Source organism: Trichechus manatus, unplaced genomic scaffold (genome assembly GCF_000243295.1).
Source record: "Trichechus manatus latirostris isolate Lorelei unplaced genomic scaffold, TriManLat1.0 scaffold00001, whole genome shotgun sequence".
NCBI classification, from domain to species: Eukaryota; Metazoa; Chordata; class Mammalia; order Sirenia; family Trichechidae; genus Trichechus; species Trichechus manatus.
In genome coordinates, this window is record NW_004443937.1 from 37,376,624 (window position 1) to 37,400,309 (window position 23,686).

At 41.6% G+C, this 23,686-nt stretch overlaps 1 protein-coding gene across 1 annotated transcript in view; it reads left to right on the top strand.

The window, feature by feature from the left end:
* Window positions 1-23,686, top strand: part of PXK (PX domain containing serine/threonine kinase like) — an 81,150-nt gene that overhangs the window by 20,317 nt on the left and 37,147 nt on the right. The window contains exons 3-5 of the mRNA XM_023726646.1: window positions 2,884-2,980; window positions 5,513-5,560; window positions 13,790-13,986. Coding sequence (XP_023582414.1) covers window positions 2,884-2,980; window positions 5,513-5,560; window positions 13,790-13,986 — 342 coding nt within the window. The remainder of the gene's footprint in view (window positions 1-2,883; window positions 2,981-5,512; window positions 5,561-13,789; window positions 13,987-23,686) is intronic.

Consider the following 23,686-nt stretch of genomic DNA (forward strand, 5'->3'; position numbering starts at 1 on the left):
GAACCAGAACCAGAAAAATTACGGGTCAAAGCCCTGCTAGAAACTTAATTTCCCTCTTAGAAAGCAAGGACAGCATATGTGTTGTGTAGCAACCAAACCTCTTGCCCATTGGATTTTGTGCAGAGTTGGAAACAGCAGTACCCCGCTCAAAGATGGCAGCCAACCATGCCGCTTTGAAAGTGTGTCATTCTCCTCAGTCCTGGCAATGCAGCCTCGTATATCAGGCTCCTAAAAGGGCTCACCACGTATGCCTCTTCCATGTCTCCCATTCCAGGGCTTTGGCCTGTAGTTTTTCGCATTCCTGTTATAGTTCTGGATCACCACCCACATTTTAAAAATTCGAGTCTGTTCCGGTTTCACTCTGTCCGCCATGACTGAACTCGTTCGAACTAGTTCAAAGCCCTAGATACAGTTCTTCGGTCAGGACAGCTTCTTCTTTGCTGTGCCTGCATGCAAGCCTTTCCCTGGCCCTTAGCCTCTCAGCCTTTCAGTCCTTGGCCTGGCCTCTGCCCTGCTCGGACAAGTGTTACAAAGCTCTTTAGCTATGCCAATAAATGCCCAGAGGCACCCGGCTCCTCCGGTAAGCCTCAGCACAAAGGCCCTCAGCTCTCTTGCTCCATGGATTGGCAAGCCTAGCTCCACCAGGTACCCAGAGGCACCCCACTCTGCCAGCAAGCCTCCTGTCCAAAGGTGCTTAGCTCTCTTGATCCATGGATTGGCATGCCCACTGTAGCTGCCTCACTCTGTGGGCCAGGAAGCCCACCATGCCGTCTACTGCCAGTCTCCTGGTTCTGCTGCTGCTGTTTCTCTGCTGCGCTTGCCACCACTTATCACTGTCTTGTGCCTTCCAAAGGACGTGCTCCACTTCTGGCTCTTCTTTCTTGTTGGTAGTGAGGTCCCCTCTTCCCACCTCTGGGATGGCTTATTTTAAGCCTAGTGGGATGGCAAAACTGACCAATCTCCTCGCTAGGGTTCCACGTACATTATTTGCACTATTAGCAATGCTGTCCAATCCCCTTGGTGGGCCACAAGCACGTTATTTGCATAGTCCCACCCAATCATTTTATGGGAGTCATAAGACCAAGCATGACTAGAAGGGCCTATTAAGTAATTCACTGCACTGCAGTGTTGAATTTTGTCAAATGCTTTTTCTGCATTGATTGATATGATCATGTGACTTTTCTTCTTTAGCCTATTAATATAGTGGATTATATTACTTTAGAGTAGTGAACCAGCCTTACATCCCTTAAATAAATCCCACTTGGTCATGGTATATAATTCTCTTTATATGTTGCTGAATCTTTATTTGCTAATATTTCGGTAAGGATTTTTAAGCCTATATTCATCAGGAATATTAGTCTGTAGTTTTCTTTTTTGTCTGGTTTTGGTCAAGGTAATGGCTTCATCAAGTGAACTCAAAAATGTTTCTTCCTCTTCTATTTTCCGGAAGAGTTTGTATAGAATTGGTATTAATTCTTTAAACATTTGGTAGAATTCCCCAGTGAAACCACCTGGCTTAGAGATTTCTTCCTGGGGAGATTTTAAATTATAAATTCAATTTCCTTAATAGTTGTAGGGATATTAAAATTATCTCTTTCATATTGACTGAGTTGTGGTACTTGGTGTTTTTTGAGGAATTGGCCCATTTCATCTAAGTTATCAAATTTATGTGTGTAGCTCTGTTCATAGCATTCTCTTGTTATCCTTTTGATATCTGCAGGGTTGGCACTGATATCTCTGTTTTATTCTGATATTAGTAAGTCATCCCTTTTCTTTTTCTTGGTCAGTTTTGCTAGAGGTTTATCAATTTTATTGACCTTTTTTTCAGCTTTTTGTTTCATTGAATTTTCTCTCTATTTCATTGATTTTGGCTGTCTTATTTCCTTCCTTTAGCTTCCTTTGGTTTATTATGCTCTGTAAGGCTTTTCTGGGTTCTTGGATGCTTAGATTTTTTATTAGAGACTTTTCCTCTTTTCTAATGTAAGCATTTAGTGCTATAAATTTCCCTCTCAGTACTGCTTTAGCTGTGTCCCACAAATTGTGTTATATTAAATATATACATTTTTAAATTGCGGTAAATATGTGTATATAACAAAATATTTGCCCTTTCAGTTATTTTGTATTTTTATTTTCATTCAGTGCAGTGTATTTTTTTCTTTCCCTTGAAACTTCCTCTTTGATCTATGGATTATTTAAAAGTGTGTTTAGTTTCCAGCTGTTTGGGGATTTTCCTATTATCTTTCTGTTATATTGAATTCTAGTTTAATCTACTATGTTCAGAGAACATACTCTATGATTTGAGTTCTTTTAAATTTGTTGATGTTATCTTATGGTCCAGTATATAGTCTTTATTGGGATATGTTGCATGAGTGCGTTAAAAGAATATGCATTGTGCTGTTGTAGGATAGAGTGTTCTATAAATGTCAATTAGATTCTGTTGGTTGATATTATTGAATTCTTCTATAATGAATTCTTCTATAACCTTTCTAAGCTTCTGTCCAATTGTTCTATCAGTTGTTGAGAGAGGTGTTGAAGTCACCAACTATAACTGCAGATTTGTCTATTCTTTCAGTTGTCGGTTTTTCTTTTTTGAACATTTTATTGTGCTTTAGGTAAAAGTTTATAGAACATGTTAGTTTCCCGTTCAATAATTTATGCACAGATTGTTTCGTGACATTGATTGCAGTCCCCTAAATGGGCAGTTCTATCTCTTTTTGCTTTACATATTTTGCAACTCTGTTGTTCGGTGCACACACATTTAGGATTACTATCTCTTTTTTGGTAGAGTTATCCTTTTATTTTTACATAATGTCTCTCTCTGTCTCTGGTAATTTTCTTTATTCTGAAGTCTACTTTATCTGACCTTTTATTTTTGATTTTCTGATTTGGGGATTTTGCAACTGAGTCTGTTTCTCCCCTCTTTTTCCAGGAATACATCATTCGGGTGCAGAGAGGAATTTCTGTAGAAAACAGCTGGCAGGTAAGCTTTTTTGTTGTTGTTGTTGCTAGAAAAATGTTTAAACTTGTGGCCCAAAACCTAAGTTAGGGCATTTAAAAACCTGGAAATATCAAAACGTGTAAATATAAATCATACTTCTCTTAAGTATAATCCTTTAGCTTTAAAACGTGTTATAAAAGACTTCTCTGTTCCCAGTTTTTGTCACATTCATAGATGATGTTGCCACTGAGAGTATCGACAGCATATACAAATTCCTTGTTTTGTTCTAGAAATTCAGACCTTCTCTCCTGCAGCCAAGGCTCAGGTAGAAGAGGTTAGAATTCAGTCCACCAGGTAGAAAGGTGAGACAAGTGCCCTGGATTCTGTCCGGTTGGGACACTGCATTTTGTGGGCTCCCAAGTCCACTCATGGGTAATTTCTAGTGCTAGCTCCCCCGCTAACTCTAGGGCAGGGTCTTCTGGGGGCCCCAGGCTCGGCTTTCCTCAGTAGTGGCCTCAGAGAGAAAAGACCTCCCACCCAGGCCTAGAGGTCCATCCCATCCCAGCTGCTTTGCAGAAAGCGGTGGATTTTCTATAGGGTCCATTTCTTTCTCCCCACCTCTACCCCAATCGTGCAAAAATCTTACCTTGTCCTTTGCAGCCCAGCTTGAACCTTACCACCCACCTTAAGCAGTCTCTGACCACAGTGGCCCCACAGTTGGTCTTTTCTTTGCCTGAAATTTCAACTGCTTTCTGTTTGAATAATTATAATATTTAACATATACTGAGCATTTATTAAGTATTAGGTACTGGGTCAAGCTCATTAATTTATTTAACCCTTTAAAAACAGTCCTATGCAGTAGTATTATCCCCATTTTACACTTGAGTGGTAAGTAACTTGTCCAAGGTCACACTCAGATTGGTGACAGCAGGGTTGGAATCTCTGTCTTCTGGTGAGCCTGTGTGGTTAACCACTGTGCTGCCTTTCACCTCTTTGCACTTATGAGGGATGGCTGTATATATTTTTTTAATTTAGTTTATTTATTTATTTTTGTTGTTGAGAATATATGCAGCAGAACATCCACCAATTTAACAATTTCTACATGTACAATTCAGTGACATTGGTTACATTCTTCGAGTTGTACAACCATTCTCACCCTCCTTTTCCAAGTTGTCCCTCCTCCATTAACATAAACTCACTGCCCCTCAAGTTTCCTATCTAATCTTTCAAGTTGCTGTTGTCAGTTTGATCCCTTATAGATAGATTTTTAAAAGAGCACAATGCTCAAGGCAGACACTCTTTACTAGTTAAGTTAAACTATTGCTTGGTTTTAAGAAGACTTCAGAGGATATTTTTGGTTTAAGGTTTAAAGCTTATCTCAGAGCAATAGTTTCAGGAGTTTATCCAGCCTTAATGTCTCCAGAAAGTCTGGATTCCATGAGATATTGAAATTCTGTTCTGTATTTCCCACTTTTATCAAGATTCTTCTATACAATCTTTGATCAAAGTGTTCAGTAATGGTAGCCGGGCACCATCCAGTTCTTCTGGTCTCATAGTAAACGAAGCAGTTGTTCATGCAGGCAGTTAGCTACGCATTCCATATCCTTCTCCTGTTCCTGACTCTCCTTCTTCCTCTGTTGCTCTATTTAACTTTTTGATGTGTATTTGGCAAGCAGAGCCAACAGCAAGGTGCAATCACATTGTCCTACCTTAAAAATCAACCCTTGGTGCAGCTTTCTAGATCAGCTGCATTAGAATTCCTGGGGATACTAATGAAGATGTAGGTTCTTGGGCCCCAGCCTTGATTGACGGTATTAGATTCTCTGTGAATTGGGCCCTAGGGAATCTTCAGGTCATTCTTCTGCACACTAACATTTGAGAAATACCTACAAAGACTGAGGTCAGACTATTCAAAAGCAAGATAATTTCCTTGCCCAGCCTGGGAAGCTGGTAGAATTTGGCTGTGGCAAAATCGATGGCATCAGTATAACTAAGAAAGAATGTGTGAACAATTTAAGGTAGACTACCTGCCAGGAACTAAGAAGAAGAAAAATAAGAAACATGGGGTGCAGTGGACTGGATTGGGGATCAGGGAGAGTGTGGCAGCTCTGTCCGTGGTGCAGTCCAGTCTCTAGAGTGAGGGGATCTCAGTCGGGAGAAGTTTTATTCAGGGCAAGGATGCCTGGCCTCAAAACTGTCCACCTCCTTTTGCTTTGATACCATGCTCGGGAAAACTTTTTATTTTACTTTAATCATTAACTCATCCTTCCAGGTACCTGGATAGTAAGAAAGATATTTAAAGGGTTATTTGCTCTGAAAACAAATGCATCGTCATTCCCACTTACCTGTTGGTGTCTTGTGAGGTTGGCTGGCATTAAGCAGTTTCCTACGGCCTAGCCAAGTCTGGGGCACTGGTAGATCTGTTTCCTGGGCCTGTTACGTTAAGCACCCTACTACACTTAGTGCAAGTGCCTCAGCTCTAGAATGCCAGTAAGTATTAAATAAGGAAATATTGTGTATCTGAAAAGCAATGGTCTTTGCTGATTCAAAACACCACTGTCTTGTCTCTTACAGATTGTTAGAAGATATAGTGACTTTGATTTGCTGAACAGCAGCTTGCAGGTAAATGTTTTGAAACTCCAGTGACACACATTGATTGCTTGGGGTGACTTAAAAACTGGTTGAATTTGCAATATCAGGAACAAGGAATTAGCAAAGTTCTCAGAGAAAGGAGATAGGCGCATTCTTTAAACAGATAGAGATCTGTAGCTGTAAAAATAAACTTTGGGGAACAAACGTGTGATTTATAGTTAATAGTCACCTTGCAACTGAGTATCTGGGCGCCAGACTGCATCCTCACTACAGTCAGGGGATGCTGATCTGTTACCTTCTTTTCACAGATTAGGAATGATTGCTGGCGTTGTTCACTTAGATGGAGCTAGGACTAGGGCCCAGGTCCATCTTGCTCCCAAACTCACACTCTCTCCACTAAACTAGGCTGTCCGGTCAGTATTGCAGATCGGCGTTTGGCAGTAACAGTAGAGACTCAGCCTTTTCTGGTGTAACTTTTTTCTCTTAAAGACACATTTCTAAATTCCTTTCATTTCAATGTTGCTAACTTGGTGACCAAGGAGCTCTGGTGGCGCAGTGGTTAAGCGCTTGGCTGCTAATTGAAAGGTTGGTGGTTCAAACCCACCAGCTGCTCTGTGGGAGAAAGATGTGGCAATCTCTTTCCATAAAGATTACAGCCTTGGAAACCCTGTGGGGCAGTTCTACTCTGTCCTATAGGGTCATGGTGAGTTGGAATCGACTCTACGGCAACGGGTTTGGTTTTTGGTTTTAACTTGGTGGCCATGATGGAAAGAGGGATGAGCTGCAAAGTCTTTCCCTGCAAACACAGCCAGTGCTGGTAATGATCGAAGGGTTCTAGAGGGGCTTCAGCACTCTAGGAATTGCTGGTAATATCACCTGTGTCTTCACTTGGCAGACTGGTCTTCAAGTGCTGTGGATTGCTGAAGACCACTGGGCTTGTGTCATAACTCGGATTGGTAATATAAAAAACCAATTGCTGTCAAGTTGACTCCAACTCATGGCAACCCCATGTGTGTCAGAGTAGAACAGGGTTTTAAATGACTGATTTTTCGGAAATAGATCACCAGGCCTTTCTTTTGAGGTGCCTGGGGGGACTCCAACTTCCAACCTTTTGGTTAGCAGCTGCCGTTAACCATTTATACCACCTGGGGACAACTGGTAACATAAAACCCTTTACGTCTGAGCCAGAGAAGAAGTGTTCGGCTTATGACCAGCTCAGCTGTGGGGTGAAGGACTACTCTTCCCGCTGGTGAGCTAGCCCTCATCACTTTCTCTGAGTGACCTCTGATCCTGTCCACAAAGGCCAGGAGGACTGCTGGCCTTGGGAGCTTCCTTCAAAAGGCCAAATTTCATTGATCAGACTTTAGAAAATAGCATTCGTAGAGTCCAAACTTTAACGTTTATTTACAACACTCCTGAAGGCACACATGCCTTATTTTTCTGCTAGCAGAATTGTCCTGAGTATCAGTAAACCTTTATGTAATTGCCATATTTGTCATGTATTTGACACATATTGTCTTTTTATTTTAATTGTAGTATGACCAGTTTAAATCTCCAGATAGAATATCGGCCAAGATTGAATTCTCCTCGTTGACTGGTTTAATTGGTTTCGTTTAAGGATTTTAGTAGCTTTTTCTTTCCATTTAGACAAAAGCTGGGCACGTGATGGCATGCTAGCCAAGGCCCCGGGGGGCAGTTCATCCCAGCAGTGGATTTTCCCCGTAAGGCCCTGCAGATTCGCTATTGGAGAGTTAACACTGGGCTTACTGTGCGTTTCTGCTTTTGTGCACAAGCGAACCTTTTCCCAGTTTTAAACAAGGGAAGTGCGTGGGCCTTTGTACAATGATGTTCAGCCAGGGCTGAGTAAGAGTTATGGGGAAAATATTTCCGAAATTAAAATTACACATAGACAGACCCCAGCCCCAGAGAATGGTGATGGTGGGGTATGGGTGTGGGGACTTATCTCCCATTCGATCTTACTTTGAGGATATAAGGTTGAATGTCCATGACTATTCATTTATGGTCTTTTAAACGTAATATGTATGTAATTTTGCTTCAGTGTAACTTTCCCTTTAAAAACAGGCACTTTAAATGTGCATCTTATTTCAAATGCAAATGTACACGTGTATTGATGTTGGCGTGTGTTGGGCAGGATGCGGCCAGACATCATTTCAGTGGGAGGCTTTTCTGGGTCCAAGTAAACAAACAGAAGAAAGTACATACAGCTTTTTGGCAACAAAATAATTTCAAAACAACCTCTATAAAGCAGACCAAAAAGACTCCAAAACCACAGAGCAAAGCCGTGACCATGATTTTCAGTCTTTGTTTACCCTTTTGACAGATAAATGAGTTCCTGCTGAAGACAGAGAAATATAATACACATATGCAGAGTTGTCTGAGTCCAATAAAAAAATGCTTACGTGAAAAGAAAAGCAGTATGTAAAATTATACATGCAGTGTGATATAATTACACGAAATGTTTAGGGAAAAAGATCAGAAGGTATTGTGCCAAAATGTTAACTGTGGTGACCCCCCCAGGTGGTGGAATTATGGATTCTGTGTTTTTCTGGTTCTGTTACTGTTCTGTACGCAGGGGCCTACCTACGGAAAATAGGACCTACGGCAGTTAGTTTTAAATTGCGGAACGCCCTCTCACAGCTGGCGATGGGAACGGCGATGGCCAATACAGGCTGCTCATTAGTGCCGGTCCTCAAGCAGTGCCCTCCCTGCCATGCCTTAGTTACGCCTCTCTCTGTACGTTCCAGGTTCTCTACCAAAAAAACACGTTAGCGCTATAAGTAGAAAAACAGAAAAAGCTGCATTTTCCAAAATTTTTATAGTGAGCATCTATTGCGTTAACAACAAAGGAAAATCACCACCTTATTTTAAGACAAAAAGGAGCCCTGGCGGTGCAGTGCTTAAGTGCCCGGCTGCTAACCAAAAAGTTGGCAATTTGAACCCGCCAGTCACTCCGCGGGAGACAGATGTGGCAGTCTGCTCCTGGAAATCGTATGGGGCAGATCTGCTCTGTCCTATAGTGTCACTATGAGTGGAAATCTACTTGACGTGAATGGTTTTTTGGTTTATTTTAAGGTAACAACAGAGTTAGTGACCATCTAAGGAAGACAGCATACAGTGAAGAAAAGGAAAGAGGGAGGTGGCTGAAATGATGGGAAAGCCCTCAGACTTGAGAAGGAATCCTGGCTCTGCCCCTTACGAGCAGTGAGAACTTGGGCCAGTTGTTTTCTTTCTCAGGCCTCACTTTCCCCATCCAAAACAAAGAAATCGAACCTGATGATCTCCGAGGTCTCTTGTAGTGCAGATGTTTTGTGATTTGAATATTACTGCCTCTTGTTGACCTAGGATAGACTTCAGTGTCTGCTGGGGGGAAAATGGAACCAAGTAGGCTCTGTAGAGAGCTTAGAACTTCATGGAATACGGACTGAAGTATGGTCAAAAGCAATTTGCAGATCCTTAAGGTCTGATGATGGAAGTGAGTTAGGAGAGATTAACCGATTCAGAGTTTGATGCTTTTCCCTCCAGACAGAAGCTAGTTTTCTTATACTGTCATAAATTAATGGTGTAATGTAGAGGCTTCTACTAGGTTAGCAGTAGGCCAGATTACAGGCCCTAGACTTGCACTTTGGGGATTATACCCCTTTACATTGTCACCCTGCAGGTGTTGTGAATGAAACTCCAGGGACTCCTCTGCTGGCTTTCTTGTTCTTTTTCCTTTTACAAGGAACTCGAGAAGGGAATCCAGAGGGCACATTGAAAGGAAAGCTGGCAGCAGTGGAACAATGACAGCGCGGCTTACAGCCATCATCAGTGTGGAGGTGGTTAGGAAGTCAGTGGCGTAGGAACTTGATCCCTCTCTGGGCTGACGTTCTTTCTCCCTCGGTTTTCATTAGTCACAGGAGTTCTAAATTTTATAGTCTGTGATCAGTAAGCATTTTCAAAATTCTGGGAGAAACTGAGAGAGAAAATAAGTGTCTCTTAAATGCTAATCTTTTTTAAAAAGGCAAAATTTTAAAATAACACACAACACATTAGGCATAGTTTTGGTACTTTTAGGAACATTTGTTGTGAGATCTTAAACGAGGTCAGGAGAGACACCTCCAGTCTGTCGGACACTGCAGGGACACTACAGTCAGTTGTTTGCAGCTGTTGGCAAAAGAACTCTGTTTCACCTGATGATTTGGAAGAACTGATGGGATGTCTGGACAGATCAATACATTTTCCTAAAGTGAAATGAAGCTTGAAAAAATAGATTGGTTCAATCTTGGAGGCCACCAAGTTCAAAACAGATACTTTGTCAAATTCATTCTTACATCCCCACTATGAATGAAAAATACCCCAGATCTTGGGGTTTGAATTTGACGATGTCAGACGTGGCTCTCCATTCTGAGTCATGTAGGATTCGGCTGGTTATGTTGTACAGGTAGTGCAGGCAAATATGTTTTTGTTAATGGTAATTTTCTTTTTATCTTTGTTGCATATACAATGAGTTTGATAAGCAAAAGTGTTGTTCTTTTTTTCTTTAATTGAAAAAACAGTACACGAACACTGTAAACATTTCATAGTATAGAAATAGAAAACAAAAAAGAATTAACCAGCCAACTCCCAGAGTTAACCATTGTTAACCAGTTCGCATGAGTCCTTTTAGACATTTTTGTGCATGTATAACCATCTCCCTGGGCTTACACACACACACACACACACGCTTAAAAATAAGTGAGATTATATACTGCAACTTAATAAAAGGATTCTAAAAAGGAATAAATTAGTTGTGTTTGATTTAACAGTCCATATCCCCAAGCAAAAATAATAACATAGCTGTTGGCCTGGGTGTATACCAGCTGAGTGCCCGGCTTTCTTCATATTGGCCTGGGTATGTACCAGCCGAGTGCCCGGCTTTCTTCATATTGGCCTGGGTGTGTACCAGCCGAGTGCCCGGCTTTCTTCATATTGGCCTGGGTGTGTACCAGCTGAGTGCTCGGCTGTCTTCATAAATACGCATTTTATTTACCTAATGAAGAGGTGACTGTTAACTGAATCCTGATGGTATGGATGAGGAAAATGACCTAAATTTAAGTTTCTTATCTGGCAGTCAATTATGCCATGGTGGAAAATTCCCTAAGTATGCTGTGACGTATTTTCATAATTACATTGGAGAAATAGGCAGTTTAGAGTTGTCAGCCAGCTTTTCATCTTGTCTCATACCAAATTCAAGGTCTTTATCTGGCTGCATCATTGTCGTTTGAAAAATATAGCATGGAACAGGCTAAGCTAGGTTTGCCGACATCGGTGGTTCAGATTACATCCTTGTCGGAATTCAGGATGCCCTTCTCCTTAGACTTCACCCCGATCCATACACATGGCACCAGGATGGCTCTGATCTAAGCACGAGTGTCGAATAGTGCTACTCTTTGAAAGTGACTTTGCTCATTGAGTTCAGATGCCAATCTGATGCTTTTTTTTTTTAAGTTTAAAAAATAAACTCAAAGTTTTAAATGATAGATTGAGCACCTGAGTTTACCTTTTCCTTCCCAAACCACTCTAAAGCAACAGTGAACTGATTTAACAATACACGTGCACACACATGCACGCACACGCGTGCACACACACATATACACCCTCAAGGACAAATAGAACAGGAGGGGAGAAAACTACAATAAGATGTGAAGCCAAGAAGTCTTTGAATGCAAGGTAACTAACCAGGCAAATATAGGGAAGCAGGGGTCAGGCAGAGATAACCCCATTGGATACCAGTCTACACCGACTCAGTGTATATCACAGAACCCCCAAAAGGTTCAGCAATTGGCAGTCTCCAGAGTGGGATAAGAAGCAGTCAGATTCCCAAATCTCCCCTATTTGAGCCACCTGTGACTGCCCTCGTCCTCCAGCAGAACATAGAAAGCTTATTCTCTGTAGAGGTAAAAGACTTTTTAGACTGGGGATTGAAGGCACAATTGAACACATTTACCCAATAAATGTAGCACCCCTGCCCCAGACTTCTACCTCCACTCAGTTCCCAGAATACTGGCAACCAGGCTCCATCCTCCAGGCAGGAGATTAGAAGATTCTTTTCTGGAGAATCTGTCCAGTCTATGAGGAAAGAAGAGCTAAAGACTTTGAGGTCAGGGGTTCCCAGTGAAACAGCTGAGTGAGCTTATCTGCAACAGTAAAGCCCATGGTTGATAAGCCCTAGCCACTTACCCAGACCTTCCAGTCAGCTTTTTGGTATTCCTCTCTTAAATATGAGCAGACAACCAAGGATCACCAGACTCTTGAGGAATACTTTTAACATGAAAGATAGTGAACAAAGCAAACCGGGTGGGGGGTGGGGGGAGAGGAACTTTGAGGGAGCAGAAAATATGTGGTAAGAACAACTATCCTTTATCATCTCAGAGAGATAAGAAGTTGCATTACATTCAGGATGCTATTAATTAAAAAAAAAAAAAAGCAAAGAGCACTTGGAAATAAAAAAGATGGTAGTAGACATGAAAACTCATTAAAAAGTCTGAAAGATAAAGGAAATATCCCAGAAAGTATGGTAGAAAGATTTTTTTTTAAATTTTTTTAAGGGTGGAAATAAGAGAGAAAGGATAAGAAAATTAGAGGACCAGTCCAGGGGGGCCAACATTGAAAAACAGGAGTTCCAGAAAAAGCAGAGGATATGGAGAGGAAGAAATAATTAATAACCTAATATAAGAAAACACCTAAGAACTTAAGAATATGAGTTTCTCAACTGAAAGGGCCACCTAGGGCTAGGATGAAAATAGATCTACATAAAGGCACATGAAATTCACACACTTGAAAGAAGATTCTACAGGCTTCCAAGGACGAAACAACAGGTCACACATAAAGGATCAAGAATCAGTACTGCTGCTGACATTTAACAGCCCACTGAAACTGGAAGACAATACAGGAGTTCTTTTGAAATTCTGAAGAAAAATTATTTCCAACTTAGAATTCCACATCAAGACTAGCTATGAACACCCTCGAGGAACATGCTCCTTAGAACAGTCAATTACATGAGATCAGTAGGGCGACATTTGCCCAAAAGCAAAGATGAGAAGGCAGGAAGAGACAGAAAATCAGGTTGAAAGGAAATGGGGAACCTAGGATGGAAACGGAGACAGTGCTCACACATTGTGGGAAGTGAAACCAATGTCATGGAACACTTTACGTACAACCATCAAATGGGAAACTAATTTGCTCTGTAAACTTTCACCTAATTCATGATTTAAAAAAAAAAAAAGAGTAGCTATGAATCAAATGTGAGTGTAGAAGAGACATTTTTACACATGCAAGGTTTCAAAAGTTATCCTGCTTGCTCCCTCCTTTAGGAAGCTGACAGAGGATATGCTCCACCAAAAACAAGGGAATTATCTAAAGAAAGGGAAGGTATGGGATAAGATACAGGAGAGAAGCAGAAGCATCTGCAGGATGGTGATGTAGGGACATCCTGGGACGCCAGCTTTGCAGCAGGTGGAGGGCCACCAGTCCTGAGGGATCGGGTCAGAGGGCTCTGGGACATAACTCTTGAAGATGAAACAAGCATCTGTGTATCCGAGTGAGTTGGGAGAAGGCTTAGAGAAGGCTTGGAGTGTAATAGAAAAACTAAACAGAAGTATAGACTACAGGTTGTCAGGAAGGAAAAGGAAGCATGGCTGTTTGGCTCAGTTGTGAATATCATTTACCTAATGAAAACATGAATATTGCACTAAATAAAATGATAATATAGCTATTGGAAGGATTGGGAAAAGGACGTGTATGGGAGAAGGTCAGAATTGTGCAAGAGAACTTAATCCTCATCTTCCAGAGTGAGGAATTTTTGAGATAATGCCTAAAAATGAAAAATCAAGATATAACAATATAAACTTTCCCCACTGCCGAAAGAACCGCAGAAACAGTTGGGTGTGAGTGTCTTGGAGGAAGGGTGTCATGAGACTGCCAATGCTAATAAAAAAAGAGCTGTTTGACTCTTAAAATTACGTTCATGTGTAACTTTGATAAAAATAAAAACACTTCTTAAAAAAAAAGCTTTCAAGTTACTATGCTTAATACAGCACTTTATCAATTCTAAGATGTACAGTGTCACTTTTAACATCTTTAGTATCACTGAAGTCATGGTGTCTTCAATGAAATATTGTGGTTCAGGATTCTGATATTGTCTCTTATTTGAGGATGACAAGACTATAATGATTTTTTTTCTGTTCCTTTTTTCCTTTTTTTTTTTTTTTTTTTTTGAAGATTTCAGGCCTAAGTCTACCTCTTCCTCCCAAAAAATTGATTGGTAACATGGATCGTGAATTCATAGCTGAGAGGCAGAAAGGTCTTCAGAACTATCTCAACGTTCTCACCACAAATCATATCCTGTCTAACTGTGAGCTGGTGAAGAAGTTTTTAGATCCAAACAACTATGCTGTGAACTACACTGGTAAGCAGAGGTGTCTGTGAGCTTCGGTCACGCAGACAAAGGCGCACTGTTCTCTGCTTCCAGATAGGGAGGTATCCACATTCGTGATAGGAAATTATTCATTTACTAATACTTGATTGCAATTTACTGTAGATGCAGAAGAAGAAAATAATTTACTTCCAAAATGTTCGTAATGGCTGCATAGAAAAATACGGAGGGGAAATGATCATGCCTGTATACTAGCCTTTTTTTAATATAAAATTTTTCTTTTATTTATTTTAACAAATATTAACATTTTACCATATTTGATTCCTTTTTTAAAGACATACAATACTACAATTACAGCATCTTCTCGTTTCCCCCTTTCACCAGAGTAACCACTATCCTGAAGTTGGTCTCTATCCTTTCTTTTCATGTTTGATATTGTTATGGCCCATGCAACTATCCCTAATCATATGTATATTGTATATAATGTTGTTTTTTTATTTTTAATATTTACATAAAAGGTATGCTGGTACATATTCTTATGCAACTTCCAATGCCTTTTTTTTTTTAGTTTGTTTTTTTGTTGTTGTTGAGAATACACACAATAAAACAGACACCAATTCAACTGTTTCTACATCTACAATTCAGTGACACTGATTACATTCTTTGAGTTGTGCAGCCATTCTCACCCTCCTTTTCTGAGTTGTTCCTCCCACATTAACATAAAGACATTGCCCTCTAAGGTTCCTTTCTAATCTTTCGAGTTATTGTTGTCACTTTGATCTCATATAGACAGTTCTTAAAAGAGCATAATGCTTAAGGCAGATACTTTTTTATTAGTTATGCTAAACTGTTGTTTGGTTTTAAAAAGACTTCAGGGGCTATTTTTGGTTTAAGGTTTAAAGGTTATCTCAGAGCAATAGTTTCAGGGGTTCGTCTAGCCCTCTTGGCTCCAGAAAGTCTAGAGTCCATTAGAATTTGAAATTCTGTTCTGCATTTCCCCTCTTTTGATCAGGATTCTTCTACAGAATCTTGGATCAAAAATATTCAGTAGTGGTAGCCGGGTACCATCCAGTTCTGGTCTCATGGCAAAGGAGGCAAGTTGTTAATGTGTTTTCCTCCAATCCTGATGCTGTGTTCTTCATATAGTCCAGCTTCTTGAATTCTTTGCTCAGCATACAGATTGAGTAAGTGCAGTGAAAGGATACAACCCTGATGCACACTTATTCTGACTTTAAACCACGCAGTATCCCCCTGTTCTGTTCAAATGACTGCCTCTTGGTCTATGTACAGGTTCCACATGAGCACAGTTAAGTGTTCTGGAATTCCGATTCTTCACAAAGTTATGCATAACTTGTTATGATCGACACAGCCAAGTGCCTTTGCGTAGTCAATAAAACACAGGTAAACATCTTTCTGGCAAGTCCTCTTCTGAATCCGGCTTGAATTTTTGGCAGTTCCCTGTTGATGTACTGCTGCAACTGTTTTTGAATTATCTTCAGGAAAATTTTACTTGCGTGTGATATTAATGATATTGGCACCTAACAACACAAAAACAGAGTCATCTGGGTGCTTTAAAAAATCCTCATGCCCAGGCTGTCTCATGCCAATTAAATCAGAGTCTCTCAGGTGGGGCTCAGACATCAGTAGTTTGTAAATTCCTGAGGTGATTCCAGTGTGCAGCCAAGTTTGAAAGCCAGAGCCCTTGGGCCTTTGCTACTCACATTGTGGTGGTCCTGTGACCAGCAACCTTGGCATCACTTGGGAGCTTGTTAACCAAACCATTTGTCATTGAGTCAACCCCAACTTACAGTGACCCTATGTGAGAGTAGAATTGTGCTCCGTAGGTTTCTAATGGCTGATTTTTTTTTTTTAATATATTTTATTGTACTTCAGGTGAAGGCTTACAGAACACTTCTCATGAAACAGTAGTACACATGTTGTTTTATGACATTGGTTAACAACCCCACAACATATTAACCCTCAACTTCTCAACCTTTTTTTTTTGGTGAAGATACACATAGCCACAGATACACCGTTTTAAAAATTTCTACATGCACAGTTCAGTGACATTGACTACGCTCTTCTAATTGTGCTGTTATTCTCACTTAAGATGAAGGCTTACAGAACAAAATAGTTTCTCATTTAACAGTTACTACAAATGTTGCCCTATGACAATGGTTAACAATCTCACAACACATCAACAATATCCTTACTCAACCTTGGGTTCCCTATCACCAGCTTCCTTCTCCCCTTCTGCCTTCCGGCCCTTGTCACTGGACTCCTGTACCTCGTTAGTCTCATTTGGTTTTACGGGGCTGACCACTCCCAGGCTGAACAGTGAACCTCGGAGGTAGCTTCACCACTGAGCTAAAAGGGTGTCTGGGGGCCGTACTCTCGAGGTTTCTCCAGTCTCCTTTAGGCCAGTAAATCTGGTCTTTTTTTTTGTGAGTTAGAATTATGCTCTACATCCTTCTCCAGCTCTATCCAGAACCCTCTGTTGTGACCCTGGTCAGAGCAGTCAGTGGTCCAATGGCTGATTTTTTGAAGTAGCACGCCAGGTCTTTCTTTCAAGGTGCCTCTGGGCAGACTCAAACCTCCAACCTTTCGGTTGGGAGCTGAGTATGTTAACCTTTGCACTACCCAGGGACTCTGTGAGCTTGTTAGACATGTAGAATTCAGGCCCCACTGCAGACCTTCTGAATCAGGATCTGCATGTCAACAAGGCCTCCTGATTATTTGTATGCATCTTAAAGTTTGAGAAGCCTTACTCTAGAATGCACCTCCTATCTTTTTTTTTTTGGTAATTTTTTATTGTGCATTAGGTGAAAGTTTACAGAGCAGATTAGTTTCCTATTCGATACTTTGTACATGAAGTGTTCCGTAACTTTGGTTTCATTCCCCACAATGTGTCGGCACTCTCCCTATTTCCATCCTAGGTTCCCCATTTCCTTTTGTCCTGATTTTCTGTCCCTCCTGCCTTCTCATCTTTTGGGCAAATGTTGCCTTTTTGATCTCGTATAATTGATTGTTCTAAGGAGCACGTTCCTCTTGGGTGTTATTGTTTATTTTATGGGCCTCTCTATGGATTGGCTGAAAGATGGTTTCTGGGAATGGCTTCAGTTCCAATTCAGAAGGATGTCTTAGGGCCACAGTGTCGGGGGTTCCTCCAGTCTCTGTCAGATGAGTAAGTCTGGTCTTTTTTGTGAATTTGATTTTTTGTTCTACAATTTTTCTCCTGCTCTATCTGGGACCCTCTGTTGTGATCCCATCGGAGTGGTTGGTAGTGGTAGCTGAGCACCATGTAGTTCTTCTGGTCTGGGGTCATGTAGGCTGTGGTTCATGTGGTCCATTAGTCCTTTGGACTAATTGCTCCCTTGAGTCTTTGGTCTTCTTCATTCTCCTTTGCTCTGAACTGTAAAAGATCAATAGATGTATCTTAGATGGCCACTGGCAAGCTTTTAAGACGTCAGATGCTGCTCATCAAAGTAGGATGCAGAACTTTATCTTTATGAACTATGTTGTGCCAGTTGACGCAGATGACCACTGAGTCTGTGGCGCTTCACCTTCGAGCCTAGGAACTTCATCTTGCGAGGTGTTTGGTTATGTCCAAGAAGTTGCCCTGACTGTGGCCCTTGTGTGCTTTATTGACTATATTAATATATAAGCAGCACCTACAGTTATGTACATAGAAATACCACCACCAAACCTATAACTGCAGGTGGGCATCATCCCTTACATCCTCCCTCACCTCTTGGGATACCTATCTGCCTATGTATCCATTCATAAATTAGTGTTTGTTAATACCATTGTTGCAGGATTGTCTGTGCTGTAGTAATGACCTCGTTGCCCTTCGTTCTTGAATTCCTCTCCTGTCCTCCCTTGCCTTAGTCCTGCTTTGCTGACTTCCCCCATATAGTGTATTGCCTTTGCTTTTGGGCAAATGTCGCCCTTTTGATCTCATACAATTGATTGTTCTAAGGAGCACGTTCCTCTTGGGTATTATTGTTTATTTTATGGCCCTCTCTATGGTTTGGTTGAAAGATGGTCTGAATCCATCGGGTTTCCAAGGAGCAGCTGGTGGATTTGAACTGCCAACCTTTGGGTTAGCACCCGAGCTCTTAACTACTGCATCACCAGGTCTCTGAGTCCCTCATCATGCTGAGCGAAATAAGTCAATCACAAAAGGACAAATATTGTATGAGACCACCATTATAAAGAAACAAGAAAAGGTTTCACACAGGAAAAAAAAAATTCTTTGAGGGTTACCAGGGATGGGAGGTGGAGGGAGGGATAATTACCCAATAGATAGAAGACACGTCTTAATGCTGGTGAAGGGAAAGGCACCTCCTATCTTTTGCTGGAAGTGCCATGCAGTGGTTAAGGAAAGTACTTCCCCAGTATGTAACCAAGGAAGGAAAGCTGATTTCAAAGTCACGTTTACTCTAAGTTACAAAATCTGACATTGAGTTGGTATAAGGATTCCGTTCTCCCCCTGCTTGTTTTTTGCTTCACATAGGAGAAAAGACATCACAGATAGGACCCTGGGACAGCTGGCATTCTGTCAGGGTAGCATCTCCCAGGGCTTCCATTTCTCTCTGCTTCCCCTCAATTGTTCTCTGAATTGCCCCACACAGCAGGTCCTCGGGGACTGACTGTTGATAACCAGTTAACATTGGTTCCTCTCCATTGTTTCCTGAGAGTGCCTGCTAATGTTCTCCTGAGGCCAGGCATCAAGGTGTAGTGCGCATGTAATGATGCCCTTCGCTCAGCACACATGGACTGTCTGCTGGTGCCACGTGCTGGTGCAGGGCTGGGTTCTGGGTATGCAGCTCTCTGCTCTCAGGGAGCTTGTACCAGAAGTGCATTGAGTCACGTGGGGTCGGAGCCAGACGGGATCTTGCAGCAAGATCTTATCAAGTCTTATTAAGATCTTATTAAGTCTTATCAAGACTCTGTTTCCAGGTCTTGGCTATTTCAAATAAAGCTGTAGCTGTTGTTGTTAGGTGCCATTGAGTTGATTTTTGATTCATAGCGACCCTATGTGACAGAGTAGAACTGCCTCATGGGATTTTCTAGGATGTGATCTTTATGGGAGCAGATTGCCAGGTCTTTCTCCCATGGAGCTTCTGGATGGATTTGAACTGCCAACCTTTCTGTTAGCAGCCGAGTGCTTAACCGATGTTAAGGGCTTAAAAAAATAAAGACTAACTTTCTCATTTTATGGGTGAGGAAACTGAGACCTTCAGTGATTTCTCAGGCTTACCTAGAATTGCACATAAGTGGGACTGCAGTCCAGTCTAAGTGTTTTCAAGATAAAATGCTGCTTGGCCCCTGGAGAAGCCCTGGTGGCACAGCTCGGCTGCTCACCAAAAGGTTGGCGGTTCGAATCCACCAGCCGCTCCTTGGAAACCCAATGGGGCAGTTCGACTCTCTCCTGTAGGGTTGTATGAGTTGAAATCGACTTGATGGCAGGGGTACCTCCCTCACATGCTACTGTTGTCCTCAGTCTTCCCTACTTCTACCTGCATGGCAGGCAGTCAGGAGCCCAAAGCAGAAGATGTGGGCACAGGTAGAAGGCCACTAGGAACTCCTCCCAGAACCTAAATGCCCAAGAGGCTGCCATTTAGAGGACACAGTCCTGTAGTGAAACCATAGGTGATGGATGCTGTTTTCAGAGAGATACTGATTGTTTTCCCCTCTGAATGAAATGTCAGACTTGTCTTGCCTCTAGGTTGACCACCAGCAGCTTCAGGAAAGGGAAGGGAAGCAGGCCACTTCCCCCATACCAACTTGATGGAACCATTCCCACTGGCCAGGTGGACTTGAGTGTCATCACCGTGCAGGCTGTTGGCCCTCCTTGTCCAGGCTTCCCAAAATTCACAGCATGGCCCATGGTTCCCCAAGGACACTCTGCATACCTGCCAACTTCTGGGTCTTCTCTAAGCAGGGCCACTTTCTTCTTTCAATGTGGATGGTGTGTCTACCTCGTATCATTTTCCAAATGGCTTGCAGTCACCACCCAATTTCACTTCAGCAGAAATTGAGTTCTGCATTCAGGTGGTGGCCAAAATCAATATGGTCACTTTTCCTGCTTATTGCTGTAACTGAGGTTAAGGGTGCCTGGTTGGAGCAGGGACTGTGATACCACACTAGTCCCCTGCAGATAGGTAACCAAGAGCTCTCCAGACATCAGGAGCTGTCTCCTATCTTCCCTGGGTCCCCAGCCTGGGATTGCTGGACCTTTCTTTCTTTCCTGGTTTTCTCTAAATTATCAAATTCACAGAAAGAAAATTAGCCCTGGCCCCTCAATGAAGAAGTGTGAGGTGTTCATTTGGATTGCTGTTATTAGTTGCTGTCTAGTCATCTTCAACTCATAGCAACCTTATATATACCAAAATGAAACCTTCCCCGATCCTGTGCCATCTTCATGATTGTTGCTATGTCTGAGTCCATTGTTTGGCTGCTCGGTCAGTCTGTTTCACTGAGGCCCTCCCTCACCTTTGCTGACCCTCCACTTTACCAACTGTTATGTCCTTGTATAGCAGTTGGTCTTTTCTTTCTTTTTTTTGAACATTTTATTGTGTTTTAAGTGAAAGTTTACACAGCAAATTAGTTTCCCATTCAACAGTTCATATACAAATTGTTCTGTGACATTGGTTGCTATCCCCTCAATGTGTTAGCACTCGCCCTGTTTCCACCCTGACTTCCCCATTTCCATCCCTCCAATTTCCCTGTCCCTCCTTTTGGGTAAGTGTTGCCCATTTTGTCTCGTATAGTTAATTGTTCTAAGGAGTGTATTCCTCACATGTGTTTTTGTTTATTTTATAGACCAGTCTGTTATTTGGCTGAAAGTTGACCTCTGAGAGTGGCTTCTGTCCCAGGTTAAAAGGGTGTCTTAGGGCAATAATCTCAGGGGTTCCTCAGTCTCTATCCATCCAGTAAGTCTGGTCTTCTCTATGAATTTGAGTTTTGTTCTACATTTTTCTCCCATTCTAACTTGGACCTTCTATTATATCCTTGGTCAGAGCAGTTGGTAGTGGTAGCTGGGCACCGTCTAGTTCTTCTGGTCTCAAGCTAGAGGTGGCTGTGGTTTGTGCGGGCCATTAATCCTGTGAACTAACTGCTTCCTTGAGTCTTTGGTTCCTTCACCTTCCTTTGCTCCAGATGGAAAGAGGCCAATAGTTCTATCTTAGATGGCCACTTGCAAGTTTTTAAGACCCCAAACACTGCTCACCAAACTAGGATGTAGAACATTATCTTTATGAACTATGTTATGCTAATTGACCTAGATGTCCCCCAAGACTATTGTCTATAGCCTTCAAGCCCAATAACCCAGTCCCACGAGGTGTTTGGATATGTCTAAGAAGTTTCCATAACTGTGCACCCTATGTGTTCTGTTATATATATGAATATATATGTAGCACATATATACCTATATATGCACGCATGCGTACTCCCATACGCCCTCCCACACCTATATATAGCATACATATCTACCTATGTAACCACTCACAAATTTTTGCTTGTTATTACTGTTGTTGCAGAACTGTATATGTTATAGCACTTACTGTGGTTGTCCTTTATTCTTGTGTACTTCTCAGTGTCTTCATTTACCTTGGTCACATTGTGCTGACTTCCCCCATATTGTGTACTGCCTTTCCCTTCACCAGAATTAACACGTGTCTAGTATCTAGTAAGTGATTCTCCCTCCCTCCCCCTCCCATCCCTGGTAACCAATTGCTTTCTGTGTATAAACCTATTTTGACTGTATTAGTTATCTAGTGCTGCTGTAGCAGCAGTACCACAAGTGGGTGGCTTTAATGAACAGAAATTTATATTCTCACGGTTCAGGAGGCTAGAAGTCCAAATTCAGGATGCTGGTTCTGAGGGAAGGCTTTCTGTCTCTGTCAGCTCTGGAGGAAGGTTCTTGTCTCTTTGAGCTTCTGTTCCTTGGTGATTGTCTTGTGGCTTGGCGTCTCTCTTCCCTCATCTTTCTCTCATGCTTGTTTAATCTCTTTTATATCTCAAAAGAGATTGACTCAAGACTCACCCTACACTAATCCTGTCTCATTAACATAACAAAGACAGCCCATTCCCAAATGGGATTATAACCATAGGCATGGAGGTTAAGATTTACCACACATATTTTAAGGAGCCCTGGTGGCACAGTGGTTAAGAGCTTGGCTGCTAACCAAATGGACAGCAGTTCAAATCCACCAGCTGTTCCTTGGAAGCTGTTTGGTGCAGCTCTACTCTGTCCTATAGGGTCACTATGAGTCAGAATTGGCTCTACAGCAACGGGTTTGTTTTTTTTGGTTTTTTTTCTGTATGGGGTTCATTGAGCTTCTTGGATGGTAACCTTCTCGTCTTTCATATTTGGGAAGTTTTCAGTCAATATGTCTTCAAAAATTCTCTCTATACCTTTTTTCCCCTCCTCTTCTGGAATTCCTTTTACACATAAATTATTCCTCTTAATGGTATCCCACATAATTCTTAGGCTTTCTTCATTCATTTTTTTCTGATTGTTCCTCAAACAAATTAGTATCAAAGGATTTGTCCTCTTTTTCACTGATTCACTCTTTTTGTTGATTCAGTTCTACTTCTTTGTCCTTCCATTGAGTTACCTATTTCTGATATTTTATTGTTAATCTTCTGAATTTCTAGTTTTTTTGTATAGTTTCTAATTGTCAGTTAAGTCTGTCATTTTGTTCTTGTATTGTTTTCCTCAGTTCTTCTAGGGTTTTTCCTGTGTTTTCATTGATCTCCTTTAGGATCCTAAATATAAGTCTTTGTTTGTTTGTTTTTATTGTGCTTTAAGTGAAGTTTACAGAGCAAATTAGTTTCTCATTCAAAAATTATATACAACTTGTTTGGTAACATTGGTTGTAGTCCATGCAACGTGTCAGCACTCTCCCCGTTTCCACTTCGGGTTCCTTGTTTCCATTCGTTCAGCTTTCCTACCCCTTCCTGCCTTCTTATCTTTGTTTTTGGACAGATGTTGCCCATTTGGTCTTGTATACTTGATTGATCTAAGAAGCACGTTCCTCACCCGTGTTGTTTATTTTATAGACCTGTCTAATCTTTGGCTGAAAGGTGAACTTTGGGAGTGGCTTCAGTTCTGAGTTAGAAGGGTGTCGGGAGGCCATAGTCTCAGAGGTTCCTCCAGTCTCTATCAGACCAGTAAGTCTGATCTTTTTTGTGAATTTGAATTTTGTTCTACATTTTTAATATAAGTCTTTTGAATTTCTTCTCAGGTAGTTCTATTATTGTTTCTTCCTCTGGAAGGTTTTCTTTCCCTTTATTTTGCTCACTTGTTTAAGCTATCTTTATCCCATTTTTTCATATGATTTGTTATTGTCTGCTGTCTCTGATGTATTAAAGTGTTATTTTATTTATGTATGTATTCATTGATTTTATGTTTTTTTTTGTCCTGATTTCTTGTTTTGTTTTGATATATCAGGGTGGGAGAGTGGGTGTGTTCCACTGGTTGCTGGTAGGGTGGCATGGGAGTGCTCACTGTGTGTCACTGCGAGGAGGGCAGTGGCAGGCAGGGTGATTACACATCACTATTCACCTGTGTGCAGGGTGGCTGAGGGTGGGCTGGGCAGGCATGGGCCACTGCCTGTTGTTGGTCCAGCAGTGCAGGGGTGCATGATGGTGCTCGCCAAGTAGGCAGGGTGGCAGGTGGAATGGATGTGGTTGGTGACCAACGGTACGGGCATGCTCACTGCTGTTTGCCAGGT